This window comes from Dendropsophus ebraccatus, chromosome 3 (genome assembly GCF_027789765.1).
Source record: "Dendropsophus ebraccatus isolate aDenEbr1 chromosome 3, aDenEbr1.pat, whole genome shotgun sequence".
NCBI classification, from domain to species: domain Eukaryota; kingdom Metazoa; phylum Chordata; class Amphibia; order Anura; family Hylidae; genus Dendropsophus; species Dendropsophus ebraccatus.
Window position 1 is genome coordinate 134847689 of NC_091456.1, and position 14665 is coordinate 134862353.

General features: G+C 41.8%; 1 protein-coding gene across 2 annotated transcripts in view; it reads right to left on the reverse strand.

The window, feature by feature from the left end:
• ADAMTS6 (ADAM metallopeptidase with thrombospondin type 1 motif 6) overlaps nt 1–14665 on the reverse strand; it is a 204936-nt gene that overhangs the window by 53580 nt on the left and 136691 nt on the right. For both annotated transcript variants that reach the window (XM_069962724.1, XM_069962722.1), the window contains exon 14: nt 6054–6156. In XM_069962724.1, the coding sequence (XP_069818825.1) occupies nt 6054–6156 (103 nt within the window). The remainder of the gene's footprint in view (nt 1–6053; nt 6157–14665) is intronic.

Genomic DNA, 14665 nt, shown 5'->3' on the forward strand with positions numbered 1-14665 from the left:
GTTCAAAAAAACCTGTGCACTATGAGGTTTATAACATGTGCTATACAAGGTGTATGACTCAGCCCTCCCTGCTACACTGCAGAGACAATGTTCCTCCCTTTGTGGGCTACAACACTTCCCACCGTTAGTTGACCTGGGGTCAGCCATTCATATATCTCCTTCTCCTCTCTGATGTTCCGGAGGAGCTCCTGCCCACTGTGGCTCCATTCACTCAGGCTCACAAAATGGAGGACAGCCTGAGAGCGCCGGGCCTGACATCGTTGGTAAGACATTGGGGCAGGTTGGACTGCAGTCAAAGCGCTGGATGGTTGCAAGGTGGTGGAGGCAGAACTGGCCCCCTAAAGCACCGGGGAGGTGAAAGTGGCAAGAATGGGCTAACTTTCTGATGGTCTTCTGGGAGGATGTTGACTCAATGGGCAGTAACAGACATGTACTGCCCTTGCCAATAATTAAAGGACCAGACATCAGCCCTGGGGTGCACGGTCCTGGAAACCAAGAATCCCAATGAGTCGCCAACATTTTTCTACACAACTGTGCAGTGATGGGACAGCCGATGGGACTTTTTTTTTTCTAGGACAGTGATGGGACTTTTTTTTATTTATTTATTTATTTTATTTTTTTTTACTTTTTTGGTTGCGGCTAAACGGGGTTCTCCTATTATTTTTTTGAAGCATTATTGTAAAGATATAAACTAAGATTTTCACTGAATAAAGTAGATCAGCTTGAACACTGAAGTTGCTTTTTTGTGTCTTGGTTGATACTCACAGACAGCTGTCACATTACACTTTTGATAAGGCAGCACCCAGGTATATCTGAGGAGAGTAATTTAAGGTCTCACCCTAATAGGGGTGACATCACACATCTTGATATTCACAGAAAACCAGGATACAAGGGATTATAGGAGTAATAATCCCTTGTATCCTGGTCTATTCTGTGATTTTATTTGTTGTTATTTTAACTAGATTCGTTACGAACTTTCTCAAAATTCGGTTCGGTGACGAACCAAACTTTTTGTAAAGTTCGTAACGAATCTGGTTCCTTGCGGTTTGGTTTGCTCATCATGTATGGCTGAGGGCAGATTATTCTTTGACAGGCTTAAAGTGAGTGATCAGCCGACGAGCATGCATTTCCTCGCTTGTCGGCTGGTCGCTGGCTCTTTAACACAGAGCTATTTCTGCGTCATTTGGCAGATAATCCCTCTGTGTAAAAGGGCCTTAAAGGGGAACTCCTAATAAGAAAAACTTGTTTTCTATTAAAAGTACATTAAAAGTTAAATATATGTGTCTATACAATGTATTACCGTATCTGTGCAGTTCTGCCACACTGGTAGCTGATAGAAATCCAGGAAGTGAAAAAAAATTGCCCCTGTGCAAAACCACATTGTCTCCTGCTCCCACTGCTCTCCCACCTTAGGAGACAAATATTCCATGCCTCTGTCTCCCATTGTGTGTGTTTGCTGAGATCAGGCTGATGATGCAGACAGGGGCAGGGCGTGATGTCCCAGGAGGCTTGGCTGGATCACCCAATCCCCTGAGTGATTCACCATCTCTGACCAGCCAGAAGCAGGTGTTGCACTGATTTCTCTGATTGTGCAGAAGTGTGCAATGAAATTAGGGCTGTGTTCACACATGTTGGAGTGTCATTGCAGTACTGCAGCGTATTCACAAAAATGATGCAATAACACAAGTAAATGATGCTAAACGGCAGAGAGGATTAGAGCCTTGTTGTGGGGCTCAACTTCAAAGATAACAGATGCTTGATCATAATATGTGCGTGGAAATGGAGAGAAAAAAATTCAAAAAGTTCTTTACTTTATTCCAATATCAGTGTTACAGGTAGAGAATACAGTGTGCTGTGTGGTGTTACAGGTAGAGAATACAGTGTGCTGTGTGGTGTTACAGGTAGAGAATACAGCGTGCTGTGTGATGTTACAGGTAGAGAATACAGTGTGCTGTGTGGTGTTACAGGTAGAGAATACAGTGTGCTGTGTGGTGTTACAGGTAGAGAATACAGTGTGCTGTGTGGTGTTACAGGTAGAGAATACAGTGTGCCGTGTGGTGTTACTGGTAGATAATACAGCCTGCTGTGTGGTGTTAAATGTAGAGAATACAGTGTGCTGTGTGGTGTTACAGGTAGAGAATACAGTGTGCTGTGTGGTGTTACAGGTAGAGAATATGGTGTGCTGTGTGGGTGGGACCACAATGAAATCATAAATTACTGCACACAGCCTAGATGTTCTGCAACAGCTTTGGGCGGGGAATAGGCAGGGTGGAGGACTGTGATGTACAGCTGAGGGAAAGCATTGCATTCTGGAACCTGTAGTACTGTGTACAATTGATAAACCAGGAAGTGCAGAAACACAAAACAGAACAAAACCCCTCAAAACCAAAAAGATTTTTGGTAGTTTCAAAAATGGAATAGATAGGTAAGTAATGCTGTATGCTTCTGCAGAAGTTTCATTTTTTTTAACCTCTACCTGGAGTTCCTCTTTAAAAATATGATGGCCCTTTTCTGTTCCAACATGACTTTGACCCCATGCACACAACCAGGTCCATAAAGGCATGGAGGGGGAATCTGGCATGGAAGAACATGATGCCTGCACAGAGCCCTGACCTCAACCCCATCTAACACTTTTGGGATGAACTAGAATGAAGATTATGAGCCACAGTCTCTCCTTTCTGACCTCAAAAATGTTCTTCTTGAATAATGGATAAAACCAGATACCTTAAAGTGACTCTGTACCCGAAATCTGACCCCCGCCAAACTACATCGGATAGCTGCTTTTAATCCAAGATCTGTCCTGGGGTCTGTTTGGCAGGTGATGCAGTTATTGTCCTAAAAAACAACTTTTAAACTGGCAGCCCTGTGTCAAACGGCCGTGGCCTACAATATCTGTGCCCTAACTTTGCACCACCCCTCCGTCCCTCCTCCCCTCTTCATCATTAGGAATGCCCCTAGAACATTTTCTGTCGGGCTGACACAGGTGATGAATAGGAGACAATCTGCCTGGAGCATTCCTAATGATGAGGAGGGTGGGGAGGAGGGACAGAGAGGGTATGCCAGCCTAATGCATACACAATCTAAGCCACAGGTGTTTGACACATGGCTGCAAGTTTAAAAGTAGTTTTTTAGGCCAATAACTGAATCACCTGCTGAACGGACCCCAGGACAGATCTTAAATTAAAAGCAGCTATCCGAAGGTACAAGTGGTTTGGGGGGGGGGGGCAGATTGTGGTCACAGAGTCGCTTTAAGTTTATGTAAAACTGAAAGGTGAGGGAAAATGTATATATATAACAGTTTATAACACTACAACAGCTGAATGATGTTAATAACTGGGGGAAAAATGACTGATTCATAAGGACAATTTTATCATAATATTCTTTTGAAAGAAATATTAGAAAGTAAAAATAAGGAATATATTACAAATATTAAAGGAAACATTAAAATGAATACCACTTTGTCCCATGCAACAGAAGTTAGCACAATGTGTGCTTCGTGGTGCACTTCAATATGTGTCCTTCAAATGATTAAGTGAATGGAAAAGCACATTAAAAGCATGACCTAATTTTCCTTTATATAAAGGGTCTGGGATGCTGCACAGTAAAATGTTACACAATTCAAACTGCTTCAGTTTACAGATCTTCTTCTCCTCAAGCAGACAGCGCCTTGTCTGCGTAATAGCAAAAGAAAGGATTATGGGTGGAATCTTAAATCATTATCGTCTGCTTGTATGGCAGACATGTGGTTTACAATCTTGCCCGTAGTTATGTATGAAACCTAAGAATACATTCACCTCGCGTATATCTATGATGGTTCCGTCTAGGCATAATACCAGATCTGATTAGCATGCGTGTATTCACTAACCAGGTCTAGCTTTACGACCCAATCACTTTATTCTGAATTACCGGACTTGACATATTGAATCTTACATGCTTTAAATCTCAATATTAACATTTATTTTTAGAAAGTGCTGATTAAAGTGATTTCTCCTATGACGACAGCCCTGCTTGTCCGCCCTATATAAGGGCATATGAATGGTGCGGAATGGAGTCAGTCACCCTTCATTAGCTGGAGCTGAGAGCTGCTAAGAAAAAGTAGCTGCACTATGGAAGACTCAGAGCAGTCATTTATTCCATTAAATGCACCATTACCACCTAATACAGTGTTTCTAACCTGACAAACAAATGGATGTCATCTAAATCTAGCCTGATGCATTTTCACTTTTTAAAGGGGCAACATTTTTAATCCTTAGATCAAGGACTGTCTTAAAGTGTCCCTGTCATTTGAAAGGGAAAAAAAACTACTTTTGACATGTTTCAGAAATATATGTCAAAAGTTTTGATTGGTTGAGGTCTAAGTGTTCAGACCCCAAAGATCTCCAAGACGAGCTGGGAGAAGTGCCTAGTTACGTGCTTCACTCCCAGGCTGGCTGTAATCTCCTGCTCACTGCTTGTAACAAGCTCCATAGTCTTAAAATGGAACTAGAGTCAGAGATCACAGCAAGCCGGGAATCCAACCGCATAACCACAGGCTACTCCAGGCTTTTAGAGAAACATTTTCGTCAGAAAGAGACCACCTGGTCCATCTAGTCTGCCTTTAGTATTGCGTTTCTTATTATCTTAGGATAGATATATGTTTATCCCAGGCAGGTTCAGTTACTGTAGATTTACCGACCACATCTGCTTGAAGTTTGTTCCAAGAATCTACTACTCTTTTGTCTACTCTACTAACATCGCTTCTTTGTTTTACGTTTACCGATCGGTGCAGGGACACCAGTGGCGCTGTCCTTTTTTTTGAAACACAACCAGTATCCACTCTTATTGCCATTCTTTTCATATTCACTGGCCCGGCTCTATGCACTGGGGACTGGCCGGCCATCCCTCCCCCAGAGTGACCGTATCTTATCCCTTATCTCTTCTGTGCTGACCAACGCTGAGCGCGGGAACCAGGTGGCACTTTAAAAAGAGGAGCGCACCACTGGAATCCCCATGCCGGCCCTGATCGGTTAATGTAAAATAAATAAATAAATAATGTACCTGATTGCATTCGCTTTAAAGGAGTACTTCAGCCCATCTTACTTCCTGAGCAAGTGTGACATTATGGCACGGCTGTGTTCCAGCGCCGCCTTACAGTACCGTGACATCAGCTGCAGTGGGCACACTTCCAACGGCAGAGCTGCTCAGGAAGTAAGATGAGCCGCAGTACCCCTTATGTCCCGCCTTTCCCTTCCTTCCTCCTTTTATGGAAATCAATAGGGTCTGAAAACTAAGACCAAAACAATCAAAACTTTTGATACGTCTCTGCAACATGTAAAAAGATTTTTCTAATGACAGGTACCGTATACACAGCTCACAACAGAAACAGCTACTCAGCACCACTTAAGGTATTTGTCCAGACAGTAACTATTTAATCTGCAATACAGGAGGGGTGGATATACAGTACATAAAGCTAGATGGTGCTCAGCATTCAATGAAGATAAAGTATTGCTGTATAAAACACACACAGTAGAATAAAGAAGGAACACGGCACTCTGCTTTCTCTTCTTGCTTTAGTGAAGATCTAGGGTGCACAATGCATGTCAGCAATGGCCATTTCATGCGGGTGCACGCTTCATTCGGCTGAATACTGGAATGCTTTAGTATTCAGCTGGATAAAGTGCGCATGCACAAGAAATGGCCGTTCTTGACATGAATTGTTCACCTCCCTCACCTGCACTTGTAACCCTGTAACCCTGGATCTTCAATAAAGCAAAAAGAGGAAAGCAGATGGGTGAGTGCCATGTTCCTTCTATCTTCTACAGTGTGTGTTCTAATGACAGGCATACTTTACACTGCCTCTAAACCTTTCATAGATCTTTAGAGTGCAAATGTCCCATGTGAAAGCAGCCTTAAAGGGGTATTCCCACCTCAACTAACATATAGGACTCACCTCCTCAACACCTTGCCACACTCCTCATACCTTGGACTCCAGTAAGAAGTGAAAAATAGTTGTAGTGGTAACAAAAAATAACCAATTAATTAAAGAATTATCGTCTGCCACCAACAATCCATACCTCCAGTGTAGGGTTTCCAGTTGTAGTATTTCCCTCGGAAAGGCATATTATCAAAGTCTGCACATTGCTTTTCTCTGAAGTCCCGTGATCCTGATGGACAAGGCTAAGGAAAAGAAGGGAAAATAACCAACCATTAGCATGTCTCTACAATGACAGGTACACTTTAAAGAAATATTCAAGTTCACCTTTTCCAGGTCGTCAATGGAAAGATGGCATAACCATTTCTATAATTTCTGTACCATTTAATTAAGAGGGCTGCAAGCAAAAGCATTGATCAGACCCTCAATTTTCCTGTAGGTAAGCCCCACTCATATCAGAAATTCCTGATATATCCTATGACTGGAGTACCTATTTAACTCTAATTTAATTCTTAAGAGCATATGATACATTTCCATCACAGTAGATCTCTCATCTAGGCATAGTCCATTGTTTATACATTCAATGTTTCAGAAGGCGCAACCGGATATAATTCACCAGAAAGCAGATTCCTACTGATTTGTTGATCATGAATAATTCGGGCAATGGAATGCCTGTTTCCACTGGGTGTAGGTGAATAGTCCTTGTTCAGATGGGCATCAAGTATTGTACAATTGTACAGTAGTAAAAGAAAAAAAAATGTGTGCTTGGCATGCAGACTAAATTGTATCTTGTGTAATGTTGGCCAGGCATAATATAATAGAGTTGTATAAACAGCTTTAAGTGTTAGACCAGTTCCTCCACAGCTTTAATCTCCAATGCATGTCAAGGATCCCATAGCAATTAATCCATCAGGTATCTCCTTATAAACACACATAAAAAACAGATGAAGAATCTCCAACGTAAACAGAGCATTGGAAAGGCAGTAAAGTTCTGCAGCACCAGCTGTTCCCAAGCCTGTGCTGAGATGTACCATTAGCCTACTGCTAAGGCAATTATCAAATTGCTGTGCAACATAATGAAGTCCTTCAACTACCAGTATAAATAATTTTGCGAGGAATGAAGAAGAAAAGAAAAAGAAAAAAAAAAAAGAGTTCAATATATGTCCAAAAACTCTATACATAGAGAATCCCAAACCACAACCACTCCTGAGGAGCACCCCCATTGGATGGTGCTATGCATAAAATGGCGAACCGTTCTAAAGTATGTCAGTCCTGCAATGCCAACATAGAACTTATTGGCTATTGTTTATAAAATTATCTTTATACAGTAAATATAAGGGTAGGAAGGATTTCCATTGGCATCCTGACAAGAACGGTTACTGTGGCAGAAGGCAGCAGGTGCAAGCAAGGCGCAAATCTGCCTAAACAGAGTCACTAGGTGACTTCATCAAGGCCATTAAAATGAACAGCACCATTGCTGGCCGTCACAGTATATGTTAGCATCCGATTCTTGACAGGATGCCGACTGATACCTGCGACGGGAACCAGAAACGCAGTGTGATCCTTGCCTAAGCAAAACTCAGTTCATATGCTTAACGGCTTTCTTTATGAATAAGTGGTGGACTACCACTGACTTATACTGCATTTACATGAAACGATTATCGTTCGAATTTTCCGCATAAACAATCGCATTTGAGCAACAATTGTACCGGGAACACAGCAAACGATCAAGCAACGAGCGAGAAATTGTTCATTTTGATCTTTCAACATGTTGTTAAATTGTTGTTCATCGTTTGCTGAAAATTCGCAGATCGCTTTGTGTAAAGAGTCTTTCACCGATTCGATTTACCCTATGTAAAAGATGGGCTTAAGTAATCTTAAAAACGATCGCATTAACAATTTTTCTTACGAATTTTCAAACAATTTTTCTAACGATTTATTCGTCTAAATGCTGATCGTTATAAAAACCAAATGGTTGCTTCAAAATCGTTAAACGATTGATTGGGCGAATTATCGCTCCGTGTAAACGTAACATAAGTTGTTGCCATTTTCATGGAAAACACAATGATGCATGCCATGCTTTTCCAGCCTTCAGATCTGATGCAATTGCCTCTATAGCAAGCATGAACATAGCCAGAGCATCAAGATAACACTGAACCAACCAATGATCTGGGACCAATACAGGTTTCCAGAACTAATGGGTTCTATAGACAGCTTTAAGCTGTTGGATGAGTACTGCTTTAAGCTCTTAAGCACTGAGATGAGTACATCTCAAGCATGCTCAAGTACTGGGAAGCATGGATACAGCAGCCATAGGTCATAGACTGCAGCCATGTATTCCAGGATTCTCTAGGGCTGCATCCAACTTCTTAAACCATCGGTATTCAAATGCTGAACAATCGTGCTTGAGCATGGTCTCCAGTTCTGGAGACCTCAACTAAAAAGGATATAAATAAAATAGGAAAGGTCCAAAGGTGGGCTAAAAAAATGGTGTGAGGTGTCAGGCATAAAACATGAAAATACAAGGGGGGGACATGATCCAAACCTTTAAGTATGTTAAAGGACTAAATAAGGTACAAGAGGGAAGTGTTTTTAGTAAAAAACTGAACTCAAGAACAAGAGGACACAGTGAGAGGTTAGTTGGGGGAAAGATCAGAAGCGACGTGAGAAAATATTACTTTACTGAAAGAGTAGTAGGTACTTGGAACAAATTTCCAGCAGATGTGGTTGATAAATCTACAGTAACAGAGTGTAAACACTCCTGGGATAAACATATATCTAAGATAATAAGAAGGGAACTACTAAAAGGGCAGACTAAATAAGCCCAGTGGTCTTTCTTTGCTGACAATGTTCTATGTTTCTATCTCTACTTCCCTTAGAATAAATTACTTACACAGGTTATGTTCACACAAAAACTGGGTTAAAAGGTGCAGTTTCCATCTCCCATTGACCTCAGTGCGGAAAGTTAAAAAATGTAGGTTTAAAATTTTTTTTTTAGCCATTTCCTTCTATTAGGAGCACATTTACCAATAGTGTATCCTTTTGGCACACACTTGACAGATTTAGTAGTGGTTTTTTTGGTTGTTGTTTTTTTAGGTCCTGACTAGATTAGCCTATACACAGTCCCTATGTTTACATGAACTGGGGGACAAACGTTATTTGCATTCATGTTATATAAAGTCACTTAGTAAAACAATGAAAGACATCCAGTTGTGCCCAAATGTCACACCGCTTTCTGGGAAGTGTGTCATGGCATCAGACAAGTGTGCACAGATATTGACTGTAAAAAAACAAATATTTCCATACAAGCTTAGTGTTTGGCATGCCAACTGGAGCCACAACAAAACAACAGGCTCCTCTTGACACTGGTTTAAATTGCAATTGCAAATACAGATTTAAAAATGGACTTATCCAGGGGTTATCCAGGAATAAAGAAAACAGATACTTTCTTGCAAAACAGAGCCATCCCTGTGCTCAGGTTGTGTCTGGTATGACAAATCTACTCCATTCACTTCAATGGAACTGAGCTGAAAAACCCATACTAAAACTGAAGACAAGAGTAGTGGTGTTTTTTTTAATTTTATTTTATGACATAACATGAGAATTAAGGAAATATTCTGTATAGATTGGCATAGGAACCTCAGAATTGTTTCCCTTGTTGGGCACCAACTTATGATTGGAGAGAGTTGAACAATGATGTCAACAGTTAACGTTTTTTTTCCAGGCACAATTAACTGATGACCTATTCAGAGGTGTGGCATATGTATACACAGTAAATCAGAGCAGGACGCAAACAGTGCCATACACTGTATAATGGCCAAGCTGTATTATTGCAGCTCAAGCCTCATTCACTTACAGTAAGTGGAAAAGTGATGCAGTGACCCAGCTTGGCCGCTATACAGGGTACGGAGCTGTCTGCTTCTTGCTGTGTTTTACTGTGTATGACAGCATCACAGCTCTGAAAAACAGCCCAACTGCATGGATTTCAGGTGCTGACACCCCACTGATCTAAAATTGATTATCTATCTTAAGGATGGGTCATCAATAAATTTTGCCCAGACAAACCCTTTAATACATTCCAGCATATGTTGTGTGGACTACATACATTACATAGTTACTTCTCTACTGACTTTATATTGTAACAGGACCCAGAGTTCTGACAGATTTTAGACCTACACAACCTTAAACTGTAGACAAATAGGGATGTTGTCTATAAGTACTGACACACCATGTTTGTAACAGATTAAGTATTTAAAATTGGTGCTGGATTTCAATTATCTTGGCCAAAAATAGACTATAAATATTCTGGTTAATACAGGGGGTTAGCATGTGGGGACCCCCTCTTTGCTATCTTATGTGACCTGACTTAACATAGTGCTCTCTATGTAATATTATGTTACTACTTTGTGATATACTGTGTAAAAAAGAAGAGAAAGGTTATTACACATTAAACTAGAACATCTGTTTGTAAGTCGAGGACTATTTATGAAGGCACAAGTACAGCAATGTCAATACTTTGCCTACTGGTGGCTAAGCTGTAATGATAGCTTATTGTATCTGCCGTACTAGTGCACGGTATAACAAATACAATACCTTCTCTAAAGCTTTAGTAATTACAGCTTATTTTTATTCTGCTTCCTACCGCAGCATGTCAAGGCTGTAGAATTTGGAAGGTGAAGCCATTGCACATTTTAAAACTATGCGGACCATACTGAAATGCCAAGTGCAGGCTGAATATATGTGAATTACACCACACGACTAGTAAAAACATTGTGTTCCCTGAGCAGAATGATGCTGCTTCGGTATGTGTGACTTAGCGGCAGAGGAAAAATACAGAGGAGTCGGCAACAACAAGATGTAATGATTCCATTTGGGGACAAATTAGAATGACCCAATAATGACAGCATTCAGTGTCATTTTGAAACCAGCAGTACTTCACTAAGGAAATAGTCAGTATTCGCCTTTACAAGTATAACATTCCAAAAGCAATCTTCTTTATATTTTTCCAGTGTAATACCCCCTTTGGAAATGAGAGAACTGAGTGATGCCAGGGAAAATAACATTTAAATATAGAAAAGAGGTGACTGAGGGTTATTCATCATCGGTGGTGGAAACATGAACTAAACCATCACAATCGTGAAGTCAGGACATTAGACAGGAGCAAATATGGTAATTCACAATTGGTAATGGATTTTGCTTCAGGATTTATTCAGTCACCTTCTGGCAAATTTAAGCAAATGACTGGAGTGACATTTTTTTTTTTTTATTGTACGCTGGCAAACTTATGGGTCAAAGACATCGATTTGCTCATGTTTAGTCTCTATGTACCTTGAGCTTGATAGAGAAAAACAATGGTTCTTTGTTTCCTTTGTTATTGAACATATGTGCACCTTCATTGAACCTTTGTCAGGCTATGACACAGGGGCTGCCTTCTGGAGATATTTTCCTTTAAAGGAGACCTGTCACCCTGGCTGCCGGGGTGAAGGCCGCCGACCCCCAACTGGAGCCCCTTATACTTATGCCTTCCACAATGTCCCGGACCCCGTCCCACTGCCGTGAAATCCCCGCCGGAAGCCATGCGCACGCTCACCGGAGATGAGTCTGCTGCCCAGTCATTCTCTATGGGCGTCATTCTCTATGGGAGAAAAGATACAGCTCACCCTGGATAGTATGTGTTCAGCAATGGTCAGTAGCTGGTGGAGGTGGCATGGGCTAAGCGCCTTGATGCAGAGAACAGCTGAAAATGGTAAGTGGTGGAGCCAGCACCGGAGGACGTGAACTATAAAACATAACTTTTATTCTAACATTAAAAACGATACTCCGTAACAGGACCTACGCGTTTCGCGCCGATGCGCTTAATCATGGTCTAGTGAACAAGAAATAAAATCAACGAATAAAACAAGGAGACCAACCAATGAATGTATATCACGTCCTATCTCGCGAGAGTGTATCAAACACGGGAGTGCAATTAACCCTGGAATAGGGATGCAAAAAGGAAAGCATTAAGTCGCTATGCACACCGGAGTATGGTCTAGAAATCGCAAGCAAAATCACCAAAAATGCGTACAACCAAAATATGATAGAGTAATAGTAAATAAATTATTACACATGAGAAAAAAACTGATAAACAAATGGTAAGCACATAATTGGTATGAAAAAAGGAAAAATTGAGATATGCAAATTAATCTATATCATAAAAATCAAAGTCTGTCTGTCTGTCTGTCCTTCTGTCTGTCTGTCCTCTATAGACTTCCAAACGCCTGAACCGTTTGACCCCAAATTTGGCACACAGATACATTGGGTGCCCGGAAAGGTTATTGCGAAAGTCCCGTCCCCGCCAGATGTACAGGAGGGGAGGGGGAGGGGAAAGAGAGGCGCCCCATAGAGATGAATGGGAAAATCTCCTCACTGCAAACACAGGTGATATAATTAGCTGCAGCAGACACGGCAGTTGGAGCCTTAGCAACCAATAGGATTACTGCTTTCATTTTCACAGGGAGCAATGGTTGCTAGGGCAGCTGCCTCACAACATCCACAGTAATAACTGGTAGACCCCCTACTCCATCTATACAGTACATGTATATACAGGACCCCCTACTCCATCTATACAGTACATGTATATACAGGACCCCCTACTCCATCTATACAGTACATGTATATACAGGACCCCCTACTCCATCTATACAGTACATGTATATACAGGACCCCCTACTCCATCTATACAGTACATGTATATACAGGACCCCCTACTCCATCTATACAGTACATGTATACACAGGACCCACTACTCCATCTATACAGTACATATATATACAGGACCCCCTACTCCATCTATACAGTAAATATATACAGGACCCCCTACTCCATCCATACAGTACATGTATATACAGGACCCCCTACTCCATCTATACAGTACATGTATATACAGGACCCCCTACTCCATCTATACAGTACATGTATATACAGGGCCCCCTACTCCATCTATACAGTACATGTATACCAGGTATACCAAACTGTGACTGGATAACACTGCCACACCAGACCTGACCAATACCGCCATACTGTGACTGGATAACACTGTCATACCAGACCTGACCAATACCGCTATACTGTGACTGGATAACACTGTCATACCAGACCTGACCAATATCGCTGTACTGTGACTGGATAACACTGTCATACCAGACCTGACCAATACCGCAATACTGTGACTGGATAACACTGCCATACCAGACCTGACCAATACCGGCAAACTGTGACTGGGTAACACCGCCACACCAGACCTGACCAATACCGCCACACTGTGACTGGATAACACCATCATATCAGACCTGACCAATACTGCCATACTGTGACTGGATAACACCGCTATACCAGACCTGACCAATACCACCATGCCGTGACTGGATAACACCACCACACCAGACCTGACCAATACCGCCATACTGTGACTGCATAACACTGTCATACCAGACCTGACCAATACCGCCATACTGTGACTGGATAACACCGCCATACCAGACATGACCAATACCGCCATACTGTGAATGGATAACACCGCCACACCAGACCTGACCAATACCGCTATACTGTGCTGGATAACACTGTCATATCAGACCTGACCAATACCGCCATACTATGACTGGATAACACTGCCATACCAGACCTAACCAATACCGCAATACTGTGACTGGATAACACTGCCATACCAGACCTGACCAATACCGGCAAACTGTGACTGGGTAACACTGCCACACCAGACCTGACCAATACCGCCATACTGTGACTAGATAACACCATCATATCAGACCTGACCAATACTGCCATACTGTGACTGGATAACACCGCTATACCAGACCTGACCAATACCACCATACCGTGACTGGATAACACCGCCACACCAGACCTGACCAATACCGCCATACTGTGACTGGATAACACTGCCACACCAGACCTGACCAATACCGCCATACTGTGACTGGATAAAACCGCCATACCAGACATGACCAATACCGACACACTGTGACTGAATAACACTGCCATACGGGTAAATACAACCCTGCAGGTATACAGGACACTACAGGTATACAGGACCCCAAAACTATACACTACAGGTGCACGGGACCTCCACAAAACTATATACTACAGGTATACAGGACCTCAAACTTTACACTACAGGTATAAAGGACCCCAAAACTATACACTACAGGTATACAGGACCTCCACCAACTATATACGTCAGGTATACAGGACCTCCACCAACTATATACTACAGGTATACAGGACCCCAAACTATACACTACAGGTATACAGGACCCCAAAACTATACACTACAGGTATACAGGAACTCCACCAACTATAAACTACAGGTATATAGGACCCAAAACTATACACTACAGGTATACAGGACCTCAAAACTATACACTAAAGGTATACAGGACCTACACCAACTCTATAATACAGTTAGACAGCACCTTCACCAATTCTATACTACAAGTATACATGACCCCAAAGCTATATACTACAGGTAAACAGTAACTCCACCAGCTATATACTACAGGTATATAGGACCCCAAACTATACACTACAGGTATACAGGACCCCCGAACTATATACTACAGGTATACAAGACCTCCACCAATTATACACTACAGGTATCCAGGACCCTCAAACTATAAACTACAGGTATACAAGACCTCCACCAACTATACATTACAGGTATACAGCACCAACTATATACTACAGGTATACAGG